General features: G+C 74.8%; 2 protein-coding genes across 2 annotated transcripts in view; one reads left to right on the plus strand and one right to left on the minus strand.

Annotated features, from left to right (window-relative positions):
* TNNI2 (troponin I2, fast skeletal type) overlaps positions 1-14,203 on the plus strand; it is a 171,015-nt gene that overhangs the window by 142,105 nt on the left and 14,707 nt on the right. The gene's annotated exons all lie outside the window — the stretch shown is intronic.
* Positions 272-6,202, minus strand: CTSD (cathepsin D; the record flags this gene model as incomplete). The annotated part of the gene is made up of 9 exons (XM_084251795.1): positions 272-925; positions 1,022-1,120; positions 1,197-1,341; positions 1,598-1,720; positions 2,004-2,230; positions 2,714-2,832; positions 2,954-3,077; positions 4,394-4,553; positions 6,135-6,202. The coding sequence occupies 9 exons, from the start codon at positions 6,200-6,202 to the stop codon at positions 758-760; spliced, it is 1,233 nt and encodes a 410-aa protein (XP_084107921.1). The 3' UTR covers positions 272-757.

A 14,203-nucleotide genomic window follows, 5' to 3' on the forward strand; every position in this document is an offset into this window, starting at 1 on the left:
ATCGGCCCCTTCCCGGGGCCCACAGGGTCCTCGGGCCGCCCGGCTGCCGGTGTCTGGCCCAGCACGGGAGGATCCCCCAGGGAGGCCGAGGAGCCTGCCCACACCCCCCCGCCCGTGTGCGGGCCAGGCTGGCTGGAGCCGCGGCGCCTCCGCGCTCCCAGCCGGCTGCATCGGCCCTGCTGGGCCAGTGTCCGGCCACCGCTGGGCCAGCCCCGTCCCCAGACCAGGATGTAGAGCCCCGTCCCCACGCGCAAAACACCAACACACAGAGGCCGGACAGCTGTGCTTTATGTCGACTGTGGCTCCCGCGGCTGCGGGGGCGGCCGAGAGGCCAGCGCCGCACCTCCCTCTGCTGGCGGGCGCCCTGGGCAGGCCCGGCTCCCTCCTGCTGTCCTCCGGGCTCAGCCGGCCCTCCGCAGCCGCCCCACAGGCCAGGCTGGGACAGAGGACAGCGGGGGCGGCCCAGCCGGGGAGGAGCGGGGGACTCGGGAGGGAGGGGGGCGGGGAGCACGGGTGGGAGGGAGGCTGGGGCAGGGTGGGCGGCACGGCCCCCATCTGTGCCCGCAGCCCCGCCCCAGACGGGCGGGCAGGCGCGCACAGCCGGCCTTCCTGAAACCAGGGGGGAGACCACAGAACAGAAGTGCAGGCCGGCGGGGCCTGCGGCGTCCAGAGGCCCGCGGACGCGGGCGAGTGTGTGTGTGAGACGGCGGCCGGCGCGGCGGGCGCGGGCCCCGGGTCCTTGCGAGCCGGGCGGCAGCTACAACTTGGCAGCCTGAGCCAGGCCCACCCGGTTCTCCTCACGGTCGAACACGGCGTAGTAGCGGCCGATGAACACGTCGCCCAGGATCCAGAGGGGCCCGCCCGGCGGCGGGATGTCCATGCCCATGAAGCCGCTCAGGCAGATGGTCTTCCCGCCCTGCGACACCTGGGGGGCCGCGGTGGTCAGCAAGCGGTCACCAGCCCCGCCCCTGGCCGGCTGCGCCCCCCGCCCCGCCGGGCCCCCGCCCTCCGGCCGCCCCACCTTCAGCGTGTAGTCCTCGGCGGACAGCGTGTACTTCTGGCCTCCCAGCTCCAGGGTGACCTCGGGCAGGCTGGACACCTTCTCACAAGGGATCATGTACTGCGGGGGGGAGGGAGGACACAGTGGGTCCCGAGTCCCCCCTCAACTCCCCCAGGCCCCACGGCCTGCTACTCACCTCGCCCTGGATCAGGGGCAGCGCCCCGATGGCTTTCTGCAGCTCCGTCACCTCGGCCACGGGGCCCACCACGAGGGACGTGCCGGTGTCCACGATGGCCTCGCAGCCCCCCTTGCACAGGGTCAGGCCGTTGCCCACCTCCAGCCTGCGGGGGAGGGCGTGAGCCTGCGGCGGCCGGGGCCCGCATCCCACCCAGGCCCGTCTTTCTCCTCCCCAGCCGCGGCCGCAGCGCAGCACGAGCCGAGGCCAAGAGGGTTGAGAGCTGCCCGCCGGAGGCCAGGGGACAGGGCCGGGGCACTGGGCCCACTGAGCCCTGCCAGGCCCAGGGCCACTGCCCCCACCTGCCCCCAGGGCCCACTGACCAGCGCAGGCCGAGCGCCCCCGCCCGCCCCGGCACTCACTGGTCCATGTGGATCTGCCAGTAGGCCTTGCGGGTGACGTTGTGGTACACCAGGGGGCCCGTGAAGAACTTGGGGTCGGTGCCCCCCAGCATCAGCTCGCCCCCTGGCTGTGCGTTCGGGTCCCTGAAAGGGAGGGCGGGGTCAGGCCTGTCCACCCCACCCCTTTCTCCCCAGTGCATCGCCGGAGCCCGGACCCAGCCAGACCGCAGGTCCCCTCCGCCGCGCCTGCCTGAGCCCAGCGGGCCGCTGAGCAGTCTTTCCCATGCCCGGGCAGGGCCAGAGGGCAGTGCCCAGCAGCGCCCGGGCCGGGCCAGGAATGGAGGGCGGCGGGGCCATGAGGGGCTGCACGGGAGGGCGCGGGGGCCCCCAGGCCCCAAAGCAGAGGTCGGGGGCGCGGACACGCCACCTGTTCAGGTAGAAGGAGAAGATGTTCTTCTCCACCAGCTTCTGCTCCATCAGGTTGTCAAACACGGGCACCACGTTGTTGACGGAGATGCGGGGGTAGGCCATGCCCAGGATGCCGTCGAACCTGGCCGCGATGAAGGTGATGCCCGGCTGCTTGGTGGCCTCCCCGAAGGTCTGCCTCTCCACCCTGACGCCGGCCACGCCGGACGCCTCGGACTTGCAGGGCACCTGCGGGCGCGGGCAGGCGGGTGAGCGGCCGGGGAGGGAGCCCAGCTCCGTCGCCCACTGGCCACCACCCTGCGCAGGGACGGCAGGGGGAGGGCCGGGGACAGTGAGGGTGGGGGGCAGGGAGGGGCGCCCCGGGGGCCCCTGCAGTGGGTGGCGCTGCAGGGTGAGCACCAGGTTATCGCCAGCCCCAGCAGACGCTGCCCTCCCCGCCGCAGGCCGCGGAGATAAGAGGCGCAGCAGGATGTGGCGGCAACGGCTTCTGAGCGACGCCAGGGAGCGACATCCGGCTCAGGCCGCAGCAGCAGCCCCCAGCCCGGGCCCGGGAGGGAGGCCTTCCTGGGCGGCTGCAGGCCCGCGCCTCTGCCCCCAAGGAGCTTGGCCAGCGCCTGGGGAGGGCCGGTCCTCTCCTCTACAGAGGCCCGGCCAGGGGTCGCCCCAAAGCCACAGGGACCCTCGCCCCAGCCCCGCGCCCCCCCCACTCACCGACACGGTGTCCTGGCTCAGGTACCCCGAGAGGCTGCCCGAGCCGTAGTGGATGTCGAAGCTGGTGCCATTCTTCACGTAGGTGCTGGACTTGGCGCTGTTGTACTTGTGGTGGACCCCTGCGACCACAGTGGGTCAGCGGGCGCCAGGCCGGCTCCACATCAGGCGTGGCCCCCCCATGCTGCTGCCAGCCCCGGCGTCAGGCGTGCCCCGCCCCACCCAGACACCCGTGCAACTCACAGCAGGCGATGTCCAGTAACTTGCAGTGGACGGAGGGGACCCACAGGTTGGAGGAGCCGGTGTCGAACACGACTGTGAAGCACTGTGGGGGGGTCCCGATGCCGATCTCCCCGTAGTACTGGGCCTGGGGGGGCGGGTGCGTCAGGCCGAGGGAGGGCCCCCCTGCAAGCTGACCGAGGGGGCCCAGGTCCACACCAGCCATCCCAGCGGCGCACCCCTGCCCCCAGGCCCACGATGGCAGCACTGCCTGCACAGGGCATGAGGCGCCCCTGGAGAGACAGCCGTGGGCGGGGCCGCCACCACCGTGCCTCCTGCAGCTCCTCCCCAGGGGGCCCGTCGGGGCTGCATGAGGTCCCAGGTGGAGGCGGCTGAGGAGAGGCGCAGCCCCTGGGCCCACCACCAGCACTGCCCTCACCGCCTGGGCCTGCGCCCCCACCTGTGCCCAGCAGGGAGCACGAGGGCTGCATGCCCCCTGGGCCTCAAAGGGCCTCACCCCGGCCCCCACGGTCACAGAGCAGGGGCATCCCGGTGTCCGGGCCTTCCCCAGAACAGCCTGTGTAGCCGGTCCCCCGGCCCTCCTCTCGCCACTGGCTCCAAGGACACCAGCAGCTGCTGAGTCACAGCCCCGACAAGTGTCCAGATTGGGGGGGAATGACTCAGCAAATCTGGGGGGCCAAGAGCTGGTCAGTTGGCCCCAGCAGACGGCCCCCCTTCACCAGCCCAGTCACATGCCCGTGAGGCCCAGCTTCCCGGCACGGCTGGGCCTCCAGCCAGGAAGGACAGGACATGGCGCCCGTCCCAGCCCAGGGGGACACAGGCAGGAGGCGTGGAGCCCCCCACGACCAGGGCAGGGCAGCAAGGTGGCTGTCACCTGGTTTCCCGGAGGTGGCCAGGGCCTGTCCCTGGAGCTGGGACTGGGTCCGCTGGCCCTAGTCTGCTGTGGCCACCAGAATGTCCCGCCTGCACCTGTTCCCCCTCAAGGGACAGCGGGCTCGGTCAGGACTAGCCTCTGACCAGGGTGGAGCGTGGGGACTGGTCATGGTGGCCCAGGCCTGCTGGCAGGATGGACAGGTAGTTAGCCCAAGGAGGCCAACCGAGAGGTCCAGCTACAGGATGCAGGGTCCACCCCGCCCTGGGGATGCCCAAGACCGACTACCCACATGTCCGAGCCACGATGCCAGAGGACACCAGGGATCGCACTGCCCCAGGCCCACAGGTCTGCAGAGCTGAGCCAACCGTCAGGGGCACAGCTGGACATGGCCAGGGACGCCCGGCAGCCGAGGGGAACCTGGGCGGCAGGGGTGCCTGCTGTGCCCCCCGGAAGGCGTGAGCCAGCAGTGGAGGGAGCGGGAAGCGGGCAGAGCAGTCGCCCCAGCCCACCCGGCAGGCGACGCCTCCCCAAGCCGCACACGCCCCAGCCCCCCCTCACCCCATACTCACGTCCATGTAGTTCTTGAGCATCTCGGGGATGGGCCCACTGGCCATGGTGGGCGCCCCCTGGGTGTACTTGGTCATGGGGCCCGGGGCAATCAGGCCCTCCACGGGGCCGCCCGCCTCCGACATGGTCCGGCGGATGGACTTGAACTTGTGCAGCGGGATTCTGTCAAGGGGAGCAGCTGTCAGGTGGCCCCGACCCCGCAGCCAGAGAAGAGGCGCCCCAACCTTGGGTCAGCAGGGCTGCCCCTCCCCCTGCCCCCGGTCTCCTTCACACAGTGGCCCCGTCACCTGGGGATGACGCTTTCGGGACACCCCAACCACCTGGCCGAACGGCTGTCCGCTGCTGTCCACCCAGACCCCACGCTCCCCTCCAGGCTGGCACTGAAGCTGTCGGTCTGTGCCCAGGGGGGCGGCTCCTGGCCTTCGGATGGGATCCCCGACCATGCTCAGCCCCCAGCACCCGCCTGGCCCCTTCGCAGCACAAGCTGCAGCAACTTGGCCCCCGACTGTCCATTTGCCGCTGTCCCCCCACCACACCGGGGCGGCCTGCCCTCAGCAGGTCCCCGCGCCCCCTCCGAGCCCCACCTCCGGCAGCTGGCCTGCTGCGCGGCCGTGGGCGTGCCGGCAGGGGGGGTGCAGACTGGGGTCAGAGGTCTGGGCTCTGCTGGGTGTGGTGTCCACAACCCGGAGGGAAAAGTGGGGACCTCCTCTGGCTCCCAGTGGACCAGGAGGCAGGCCAGGAGCAAAGGTGACCACCTGGTGACATGCGCCTGGCAAGGTGGCGCTGGCCCCCCAGGCCAGGGGTGTGCCTGGGAAGACGGGGCTCTTGCCTAAGCAGAAGGCCGCGGCGCCCCGGGCTCTAGTGTGGGGGCAGGACAAGCCCTCGGTCCCCGTGGGGCGGGTGCCACCTCTGCAGGTGCCACCTCTGCAGGCGCCAGGAGGGGCGCGGGGGGCTTTGGCTCGGCTGCCGCCCCATGAAGCCCCAGGCCCTTCCCGGGCCAGGCTCGGGGGCGGTGGGCCGGGCGGGCAGGCTCCGCGCCCGCTGCCCACGGAGAGGCCCACGCAGGCGGCAAGGCCGGCGCCACCCGCCCCCGCCGCAGGCCCGGCCGGCCCGGGCGAGGGCCCAGGCGAGGACCTCACGGCCGCCCCGGCCCGCCGCGCTGGGGGCTGCCCGGCCTAGGGGACCCCGAGGCGGCCGCCCACCCCGCAGGCGCGCACGGGGGCTGCAGGCGGCGGCCTCCCCGGCACGGGTGGGCGGGTGGGGGGGCCGGTCCCTCCCCCCAGGAGGCTGCTGCTCCCGGGCGCGGCGCGGCGGGGCGGGGCGGGGCGGGGCGGCCGGGAAGCCGCGGCCCAGCCCCCGCCAGACGCCCACCGAGCCGCGGCCGCGCCCCTCAGCCGCAGAGGCGCCGGCGGGGGGCGACGGGGCCCGGCAGGGGTCTCGGCCCCGCGCCCGCGAAGGCGCCCCCCGCCCCGGCAGGGCCCCGCAGCTCCCGCGCCCCGGCGCCGCCGTCCCAGGCCCAGGGCGCGTCCTGGGGGGCCCCGCGCGGCGGCGAGGCGGCCCCCACCGCGAGGGGCGCGGGGGGCTCGGGGGGCCGGGGCGGGCGCGGGGCGCGCGGGGCGCGGGGCGCGGGGCGCGCGGGGCGCAGGGGCGCGGGGGGCCGGGGCGGGCGCGGGGGGCGCGGGGGGCCGGGGCGGGCGCGGGGGGCGCGGGGGGCGCGGGGCGCGCGGGCCGGGGCGGGCTCACCGCAGCAGCGGGGCGGCGGGCGCGGCCAGCAGGCCGAGCGCGAGCAGCAGGAGGCTGGGGGGCTGCATGGCGGCGGCGGCGCGCTCGGCGGCCCGAGGTCGCGGCTTATAGCCCCGGCGGCGCGGCGGGTCAGCTGACGCGGGCGCCCGGCGGTCACGTGGCGCGCGGCGCGCGGGGCGGGGCGGGGCGCGCGGGGCGGGGCCGCGCTCGGCCTCGGGGGGGCCCCCGCGCCGCCCCCCCGCGTCCCCCTCGGCCTCCCCGCGCCCCCCGCGCGCCCCCCCCGCCGCCCCCGCCCCCCCCCCGGCCGGCGCCCCCCTCCGAGCCCGCCCCGCCCCCCCCCGGCCGGCGCCCCCCTCCGAGCCCGCCCCGCCCCCCCCCCCCCGGCCGGCGCCCCCCTCCGAGCCCGCCCCGCCTCCGCCTCGGGCGCCCGCCCCTCGCCGCCGGGGCTCCCTGCCGGGCCCCGCCGCCCGCACCCCCTGCCCGGGAGGGGGCACCCCAGGGCCGCGGCCTGCTGGGCCGGGGTGGCCGGCGCGGCCTCGGGGAGAGCCCCCTCGGGAGGAGCAGAAAAGCGGGGGCTGTGCTGGAGGCCGCCCGGGCCCGGCTCGGAGCCCCAGGGCCGACCCCACCTCGCCGGGGGCCCCTGGGCTGGCTGGGCCTGCAGCCGCCCGTGCGAGGAGCGCTGGAGGGGGCACTGCAGCCGGGGCTGCCCTCCCTCGGCCGCCCGAAAGGCGGAGCCGCCTGGCCACCCCCCACCCCCCACCCCCACGTGCCGGGAGAGGCCAGGGCCCTGGGGCTGGAGGGGCCCGCGCTGGGCACCGGATCTGTGGCCCGGGCGGGGCCGCACACCTGCCTGTCCCACCTGCTGCTTCCACAGGGGCCAGGCCGCCCGGAGTGGGGCAGAAGGGCAGCGGCCGGGCAGGGGGGGGGGGGCTGCTGCGGCCTGGCTGGTCCCCACCTGGAGCCAGCGGGAGCCGCGGAACAGGGGCCTCTGGGGCCCCCGGAAGGCCGCGGCCTGTCCCATCGGGAGTGGAGACGCCCTCCGTGCTGCCCGTCCTCCTGCCGTCCAGGAGCCTCCGAGCCCCTCTGCTGGGCTAGCTGCCCCGCGGACCCGCCCGCCTGTGGGGCCAGGGCCCGGACCGGACGGGCCTGGCCTGACCCACAGCCATGGAGGCCGCACCCACTTAGCCGGCGGGAGCCGCTGCCTGGCCTGCACGAGGCCAGGCGCCTCGGGCCTGGGTGGCCCCCAGACCGCACACTGCCTGGCGCTGGCCCTGATGGAGTCGCTGACTGGGAGGGCCCCTTGGCGCTTAGCCGAGCCAGAGCAGAGACCCCAGCCCGCCCGGCGGCTGCTTGGCTGAGCCTCGGGGTTTCCTGGGGGGGGCGGGGGTCTGGTGCAGGCAGTGGAGGCCAGTCGCGGCCTGTGGCCAGGAGGGCGCCTCAGCCCCGCCCTGGGGAGCCTGCCGCGTGCTTAGCCCCCAGCTCCCCCCCAGCCATGCCGGGGGCGCCTTGGAGCGCCTGGGAGCAAGGGCCCACGTCTGACCTTGTCCCGCCCCCTCCTCCACACAGCTGACTCCTCGCCAGGCCTGTCCCCCAGAGCCTGACCCGTCACCCCCTTGGAGTCTGCTCACGAGGCCGCTGCCATTGCGACACTGCCCACGGCGCGTGCCCTCCCCGCCCTGTTTCCACGCACCCGCCTGGGAGCAGCAGGGTGGGTGCTGGGGTGGGGGCGGGAGGGGGGAGAGCGGAGGCCACCAGGGGGCCAGGCCTGGGGGCTGTCGGATTCGGAAGCACTTTGGAGGCAGGGCCAGTCGTCGCCCCGCGCTGGGGAGGCCGCGCTGACCGGGCAGCGTGGAGAGGTCGGGAGGGCGCGTGCGGGCGGCCGGGCAGAGGCTCCGGGGAAGGCCCAGCTCGCTTAGAGGGGCCGCTTGGAGATGGTGCCGGCAGACAGACAGGTGCCGCGGGAAGGCAGGAGCCAGGCCCAAGTGGAGCCCCTCCCTTCCCCTGCCCCCCACCCGCCCTCCGCCCCCAGGTCAGCCTCTCTTCTCCCAGGGACTGGAGCTCCTGGCCAGCACCCCCGGCCCTCCAGGCCCAGACCCCCGCCTGGCCGCAGAGCGCGCACCCTGTGCCATGCCTGGCCCTGCCCCTCTGGCCCGTGCCCCAGCCCCAGCCCCGGGACACGAGCCCCGACGGGTGGGCTCTGGCGTCTGTGTTTTCCACGCAGTGTGTGCAGGAGTCTCCGGGGAGGGCAAGTGTGAGGTGTGGAAGATAAGAAGGGAGCCCGGGCACCACAACTCGTAGATGATTGAGGGGTGCCAGCCTGGGACAGGAGAGGCAGGGAGAGAGGGAGGCGGGGCCCGCTGCAGGCTGGAGCCCGGTGTTGGGGAGCAGAGGGTGGAAGGGACAAGGGTTCCCACAAAGCCCCGGTTGTCTGCGCAGGCCAGTGGCCCCGGGGTGGGGTGGCCCCGGCGCAGGGAGCAGCCGCCTGGTGGGGGGACACCAGCCCCGGCCAGCCGAGTGTCCCTGGAGGATCCTTCGGGGAGAGCAGCGGGCGCGGGCGTGGGGGGGCGCGGCGTGGGGGGGCGCAGGCGGCAGCAGGGAAGGACACTTAGAAGTCGCACATCAGAAAATGAGCCGCGATTTCAAATGGGCAGAAGAACTGGACAGACAGGCCCAGGGAGGCAGCTGTGGGGGCGTCACCGCCCCAGGCCCCTGCGCCCGGGAGCCCCGCCCCCACGTGGGGGTGCTGGAGCAGCCCCCAGAGCACCGTCTGCTGGGCGTTCACCCAAAGGTGTGAGAAGTGTCCCCCGCTGGGCCCGGGCAGCCCCAGCCCCCCAGTTCTGCTGGGGCGGCCTGGGGGGGGACCCCAGCCCACATGGCTGAGCCAGGATGGGGCGTGGGGTGCAGGAATCTGGGGCCTCGGGTGGGGGTGGGGGCCACATGACAAGAGGGAGGGGTGACGTCATGTTTATGTTACACATGAAGATGGCTTGTCAGAGAGGGGGTGTTGCGGAGAACCCCCATCCTCCTCCCAGCTGATGGTGCCGGCTCCCCGCCCCGGGCCTCGGTCCACCTCAACCCCAGCTGCCGGGAGCCTGCCTGGGCGCCCTGGGGGCCAGCCAGACGCGGGGGCAGGGAGGGTCCCCCCACTCAGGGGCCTGCTCGTGGACTCTGGCAGCCCCGGCCACCCCTGGAGTGAGGGGAGCTGAGGAGGGAAATTCAGGTGCAAGGTCTGTGGGCAGGAGCGGCGGGGGCGGGGAGAGGAGCGGTGGTTAGACCGGCTGTGGAAGTTGCCGGAACCAGCGAGGTGGGGTCACAGGATTATCTGTTGAGAGGAACCAACCCGACCAGACCCCCAGCCAGGAGACTCCCCGGGAAGAAGCTGGGACACCGCGTGGGCGCCCTTGGCCCTCTGCAGGTCTATGGGCCCCCCAAAGCCTGTCCTAGACGCAGCCCCCGCCATCCCCCGGCGTGGCCACATGGTCTTCAATAAACTGAACGGGCCGCTGCCGGGTCTGTCTGGAGGGCAGGGACCGCGCCCAGCCCCCCGCCAGCCCGTCCTGTCCTGCGCGAGGTGCCGCCCGGCCCGGCCCGGCCCCACCAGCCGTGTTTGTCAAACTCCCCCAAGAATCAGCCCCAGCAGCAGCCCCCAGGGCCCGGGGTGACACGGGAAGGGGCACCCCCCCAAGCGGGCAGGCAGGGGACAGGGAGCCGCAGGTGGGGAGCCCCTGCCTACCGGGCCAGTGGCTCTGAACTGAGGGTGCCCTGGGCTCTGAGGAGGGGGGGCTGGCCCCGGCCCTGCCATGGGGGGCGGGGCACCTGCATTGTGTCTGCCAAGGCCAGTCAGCACCAGCGGCCGTCACCCCAAAGGAAAGCCCCGGCGAGTGAGGGGAGCCCCACTCCCCTGTGGGGCTGTGGCAGGCACTGCCTCCTCGTGCACCCCTCAGAGAGGAGGGCCGGGCCCGCCTGCAGGCTCGGCCCCAGCAGCCCAGTGCCAGGCCTGGAGGTGACCCGGCCGCCCCAGGCCTTGACGTGCCGGAGGGCGGGGGTGGGCAGGGCGTGGCGGGGGTCCGCAGAGAAGCCTGGAGCCGAGGGGCGGCTGGGGCGCAGGAAGGGGGTCCTCCTCATGGGGGTCCGAGGTGCTGAGTCACCCCTGCCTGCTCTGGGCCGCACCCCGCCCTCCGGGCCTGAGTCACCCGCTGTCAGGCTCACTGGCCGCCAGCACGGCACCCAGCAGGAAGGTGGGGGTGTAGCACCCTGGGGCCCGGGCCGGCCCCAGCTATTAGCTCTGCTCAGCGGGAGAGGCGGCCGCGTGAGACCGGCTGACCGGCTGCGGGTCAGCTGAGCTGGGCAGGCCGGAGGGTGGGGGAAGGGCGGGAGCCACAGCCCTGGCAGTTAGGGCAGGGGAGGGGGGGCAGGGGGTGCAGATCAGGGGAGGGGGGCAGGGGGAGGTGCAGGCCCCGGGGAGGGGAGGGACTGTGGGCTGTGGGGGGGGGTGGGGGGCCGGGGAGGGGGCACTGTTGTTCAGAGCTTCCCTGTCAGGGCCTGTGACCCGGCGCCCTGGACAGGGGCCAGCGCAGGTGAAGCTGCCCGACCCCACGCACTGTCCACTAGACTCCGGCCCCGCCCCACGCTCCGGCCCAGGCCTGTGCCCCGGTGCCCTCGGCTTTGCCCAGCTGCTGCCTGGGCAGGAGCCTGCGGGCTGCGTGAGAGCAGGCGCTGCGGGAGCGGGCGTCCCCGCTCGCACATGGCTGGGGCGCTGAGCTGCCCGCCCCCTCCGGGGGCTGTGACGGAGGCCGGCCCGAGGCCAGTCCGGAGGGGGCAAGCGGGGCCGCATCTTGGGGCTCTGTCCAGTGTCCTGCAAGAAGCAGGCGCAGTGGCTCCCCGGCCCCTGGGGCAGGCGCCTCACGCGGCCGTGGGCAGTGGCCTTCCTCCTTCCTGGCCATCCAGCTGGTCACCCAGGGGCCCGGGGCCCGCCTCAGCAGCCCACTGTCAAACCGCTGAACCCAGACAGGGGTGCAGGGCCTCGCGGCGCCCCAGCGTGGTGGGGGGCGCCTGCGTTCTGAACAGTGCCCCCTGCATGGAGGGACTCCAGCTGCCGCCTGCACCTGCGGTGGGCAGGACAGGTGCAGACCCGCAACTGGACCCGAACCCAGCCCCTGGCCAGTGATGGACACGGCTGGGCCGCAGGCCGGGGGCCCGGTGACTCGGGAGCGGGGAGCCCGGCAGGAGCTCCGCCTGGCAGCAGAACCCCACATCTGAGGCCCGTGATGGAGTCCGGGCAGAGCAGGGAGGGGGGCGCCCGCAAGGCTGGGTTGAGGGGTTGGGGACATGGCCACCTGGCTCCAGGCCCCTCGGCCACTCAGGGATGTCCCGTGGGGATGGCCCCGGCCCAGCCTGACCCCAGAGGCGGGCGACCCTGGCATGACCTCAGGGTGTCGGTGCAGGTGGGAGGGGGCGGGTCCCTCCCTGGAGAACCTGCCTGCCGGCCTCAGCCGCTCCCATCCGGCGGGCGCGCCCTTATCGCTCCCCAGCCCTCGCCGCCCCCACGGCCTCCTGGGCAGCCCCCGTGGGCCGCTGGCGGTCCGCACGCCTGCCCGGGGTGCCTGCCCCGCCGGTGGCACCAGCCCCTGCCGGAGCAGGATGGAGGGGGCAGGGCCACCCCCAGGGACAGCGAGTGCCGGGCGACCGGAGGGGCCAGCGCCCGTGTCCCGGCGTGGACGGAGCAGCCTGGGGGGGAGCTGAGTGTGCCCGGGCCGGCCCCCCTCACCAGGCCTCGCCGGCTGCGCAGCGCGAGCAGCGCTGACGCTCCCCGCGTGGGGCGGCCAGGCGGCCTCCAGGTGACCCAGCTCTGTCCCGGGGAGGACGCGTCGCCCGTGGCTAGTGGGCAATGGGGCCGGCTCCTGCGCCCCAGAGCCCCTGCTCCCCCCAGGAGCACGGCGCCGGGTGGGGCGGGCTGTGCCGTGCGCCCGAGGGCCAGCTCCGGGACAGACGGGCCCAGGTCCCGGGGCGCAGATGAACTTGGGGGGGACGAGAGGAGGCAGGATTGAAGTAGCGGGGCAGGAGCCTGGGGGGTGGGATTGTGGACCAGGGGCGCCCCCCCCACTCCATGGGGCCTGGGAGGGGGCAGCTGGGCAGGAAGATCTGCTGGCCACGGAGTGTCTACAGTGGCCGTGAGGGGCAGAGGAGGGGCCGCCCCAGGACTTTGCTCTGATGCTGGGGGCCCTGCAGGAGGCGAAGGCGGCAGCTCTCGACCCCGAGGACCCACTGGACTCCAGGGAAGGCCAGAGAGGGGTGGACGGGCAGAGGAGACCCCGGCCTGGGGCTCGGTGCTGCTCCGCCTCGGGCCACCCCGTGTCCTGCCCGAGGGGCCGCGCACGTGACCGGCGGTGCCGCCTCCCCAGCTGGACGGGCCCAGGTCCCTCCAGCTTCCTTCCCTCCCGCGGCCTCGCTGCTGCGGCCGTCACGAGAGCACCTCGGGGTCTCTGTCCTGCACGCCGGCCCCTTCTTGGCCGTGTTGTCCTCCCCCCACGGCGGTCCCCAGGCCACCATGAGGGGTCCCCTCAGCCTGCCAGGCCCCGTTCCGAGGTGCAGGCGTGCGGGGGGCCCCGGCTTGCCGCAGGCCCCCTGGGGCCGCGAGGTCACCCAGGTTGGGTTCAGGGGTGAGACCCGGCTGAGGAGCCTGGCAGAGGAGGGGCCGGAGTGGGGGCCAGTCTGGAGGGCAACGTGGGGTGCCAAATGAGGTCCCAGCAGCCGGAAAGGAGTTGCCAGAAAGGCCCCTGCGCCCCCTTCCCATTGTCACCTCCTGCCCCGGGCACCCCCGGGCCCCTCGAGCCAGGAGAAGAGGGTCCGCGGGGCTGGACACCCAGCGCAGGCCAGGACCACACCAGCTGCAGGCCGCGGCTGCCCGTCCACGGCGCCGCCTTGCGGGGCCCCAGGCCGGGCGCTGGCAGGAGAGGAGCCTCTTCGCACCCGTGGCCACGGGGCCCCACGGCCTGGCCAGGCCACGCGCTGCCCGAGGGGGCCTTCTGGAGGTGACAGCCGGGACCCAGCGCCCGGGAGCCAAGGTCACGGGGGAGGGCTGACCGCAGAGAGGAAGCTGGGGACGGGCCAGATCCTGCTTCCCGCGGCGGCCGCGCTCCCCGCCCGCGAGCCCGGGGTCTGAGAAGTGCCGCTCGCCCGCCGGCCTCAAATCACCACGCGGAGCCGCGCGACAGCCAGGGTGGCCGGTCCTCGCTGCCCGCGCCCTCCCTGCGCCCCCTCTCTGGGCTCGCAGCCCCAGCCTCACTCTGGGGTGCCCCACTGGTGCTGCGGTCTGTGCCCCCCCACACGGGCGCTCCCGGGCCTGCCCCTGGGGTCCGGCCGTGCCCATGGGGTTGCGCCAGCCACACGGCGCAGACGTGCGTCCAGCCCCTGCGGGGGCTACGCTCGACCCCCTTGCTGGGCGTGACCAGGCACGAGTCCAGGCGGCGGCACAGCCGCGTGAACACACACGCCCCACCTGCCCCGCCCTGTGCCCCCAGCTCCCGGGCGTCAGCCCCCGCCCCCTGCGCCGCCTGCCTGCGGGGTCTCCTGTGCCCCCCAGAGCCCCGGACACGGCGGCGCCTCCCACCGGTCACCTCAGGTCGCTGGATATGGCGCCCCACAGGCAGCTGTGACCCCGCATGCAAGTGCCTGTCCCGGGCTGGACCCAGGAGGGTCCCCCCGGCCTCTCTCAGGCGTGGACATGTCCTCCCACCCCCGCGTGCTCAGGCCACTCCCCTGTGCATGCCTGGGTCCTGAGCCCTTCTCTTGGGGCTCACAGTCTTGGGGTCAGGGCCCCCGTGAGCACACTTGACCTCCGCTGCCCCCGGGAAGACCCTCCCAGGCACCGCCACGCCCGGTGCAGGGCCGAGGACCCCTGCGTGTGACTGGGGACACGGGGCCGGCCATTGTGTGACCAGCGGACACAGTTGCAGCTGCGGACGTGGGGCCGTGACGGCCAGCGCCGGCCTGTCCTCTGGGCCGGGTCCTCACGGGAGGGCGGAGACAAAGCCCCACCCCGCTGACCCCCTTCCTGGCCGGGCCGCAGG

Source organism: Talpa europaea, assembly GCF_964194135.1.
Source record: "Talpa europaea genome assembly, chromosome: 1".
NCBI lineage: Eukaryota > Metazoa > Chordata > Mammalia > Eulipotyphla > Talpidae > Talpa > Talpa europaea.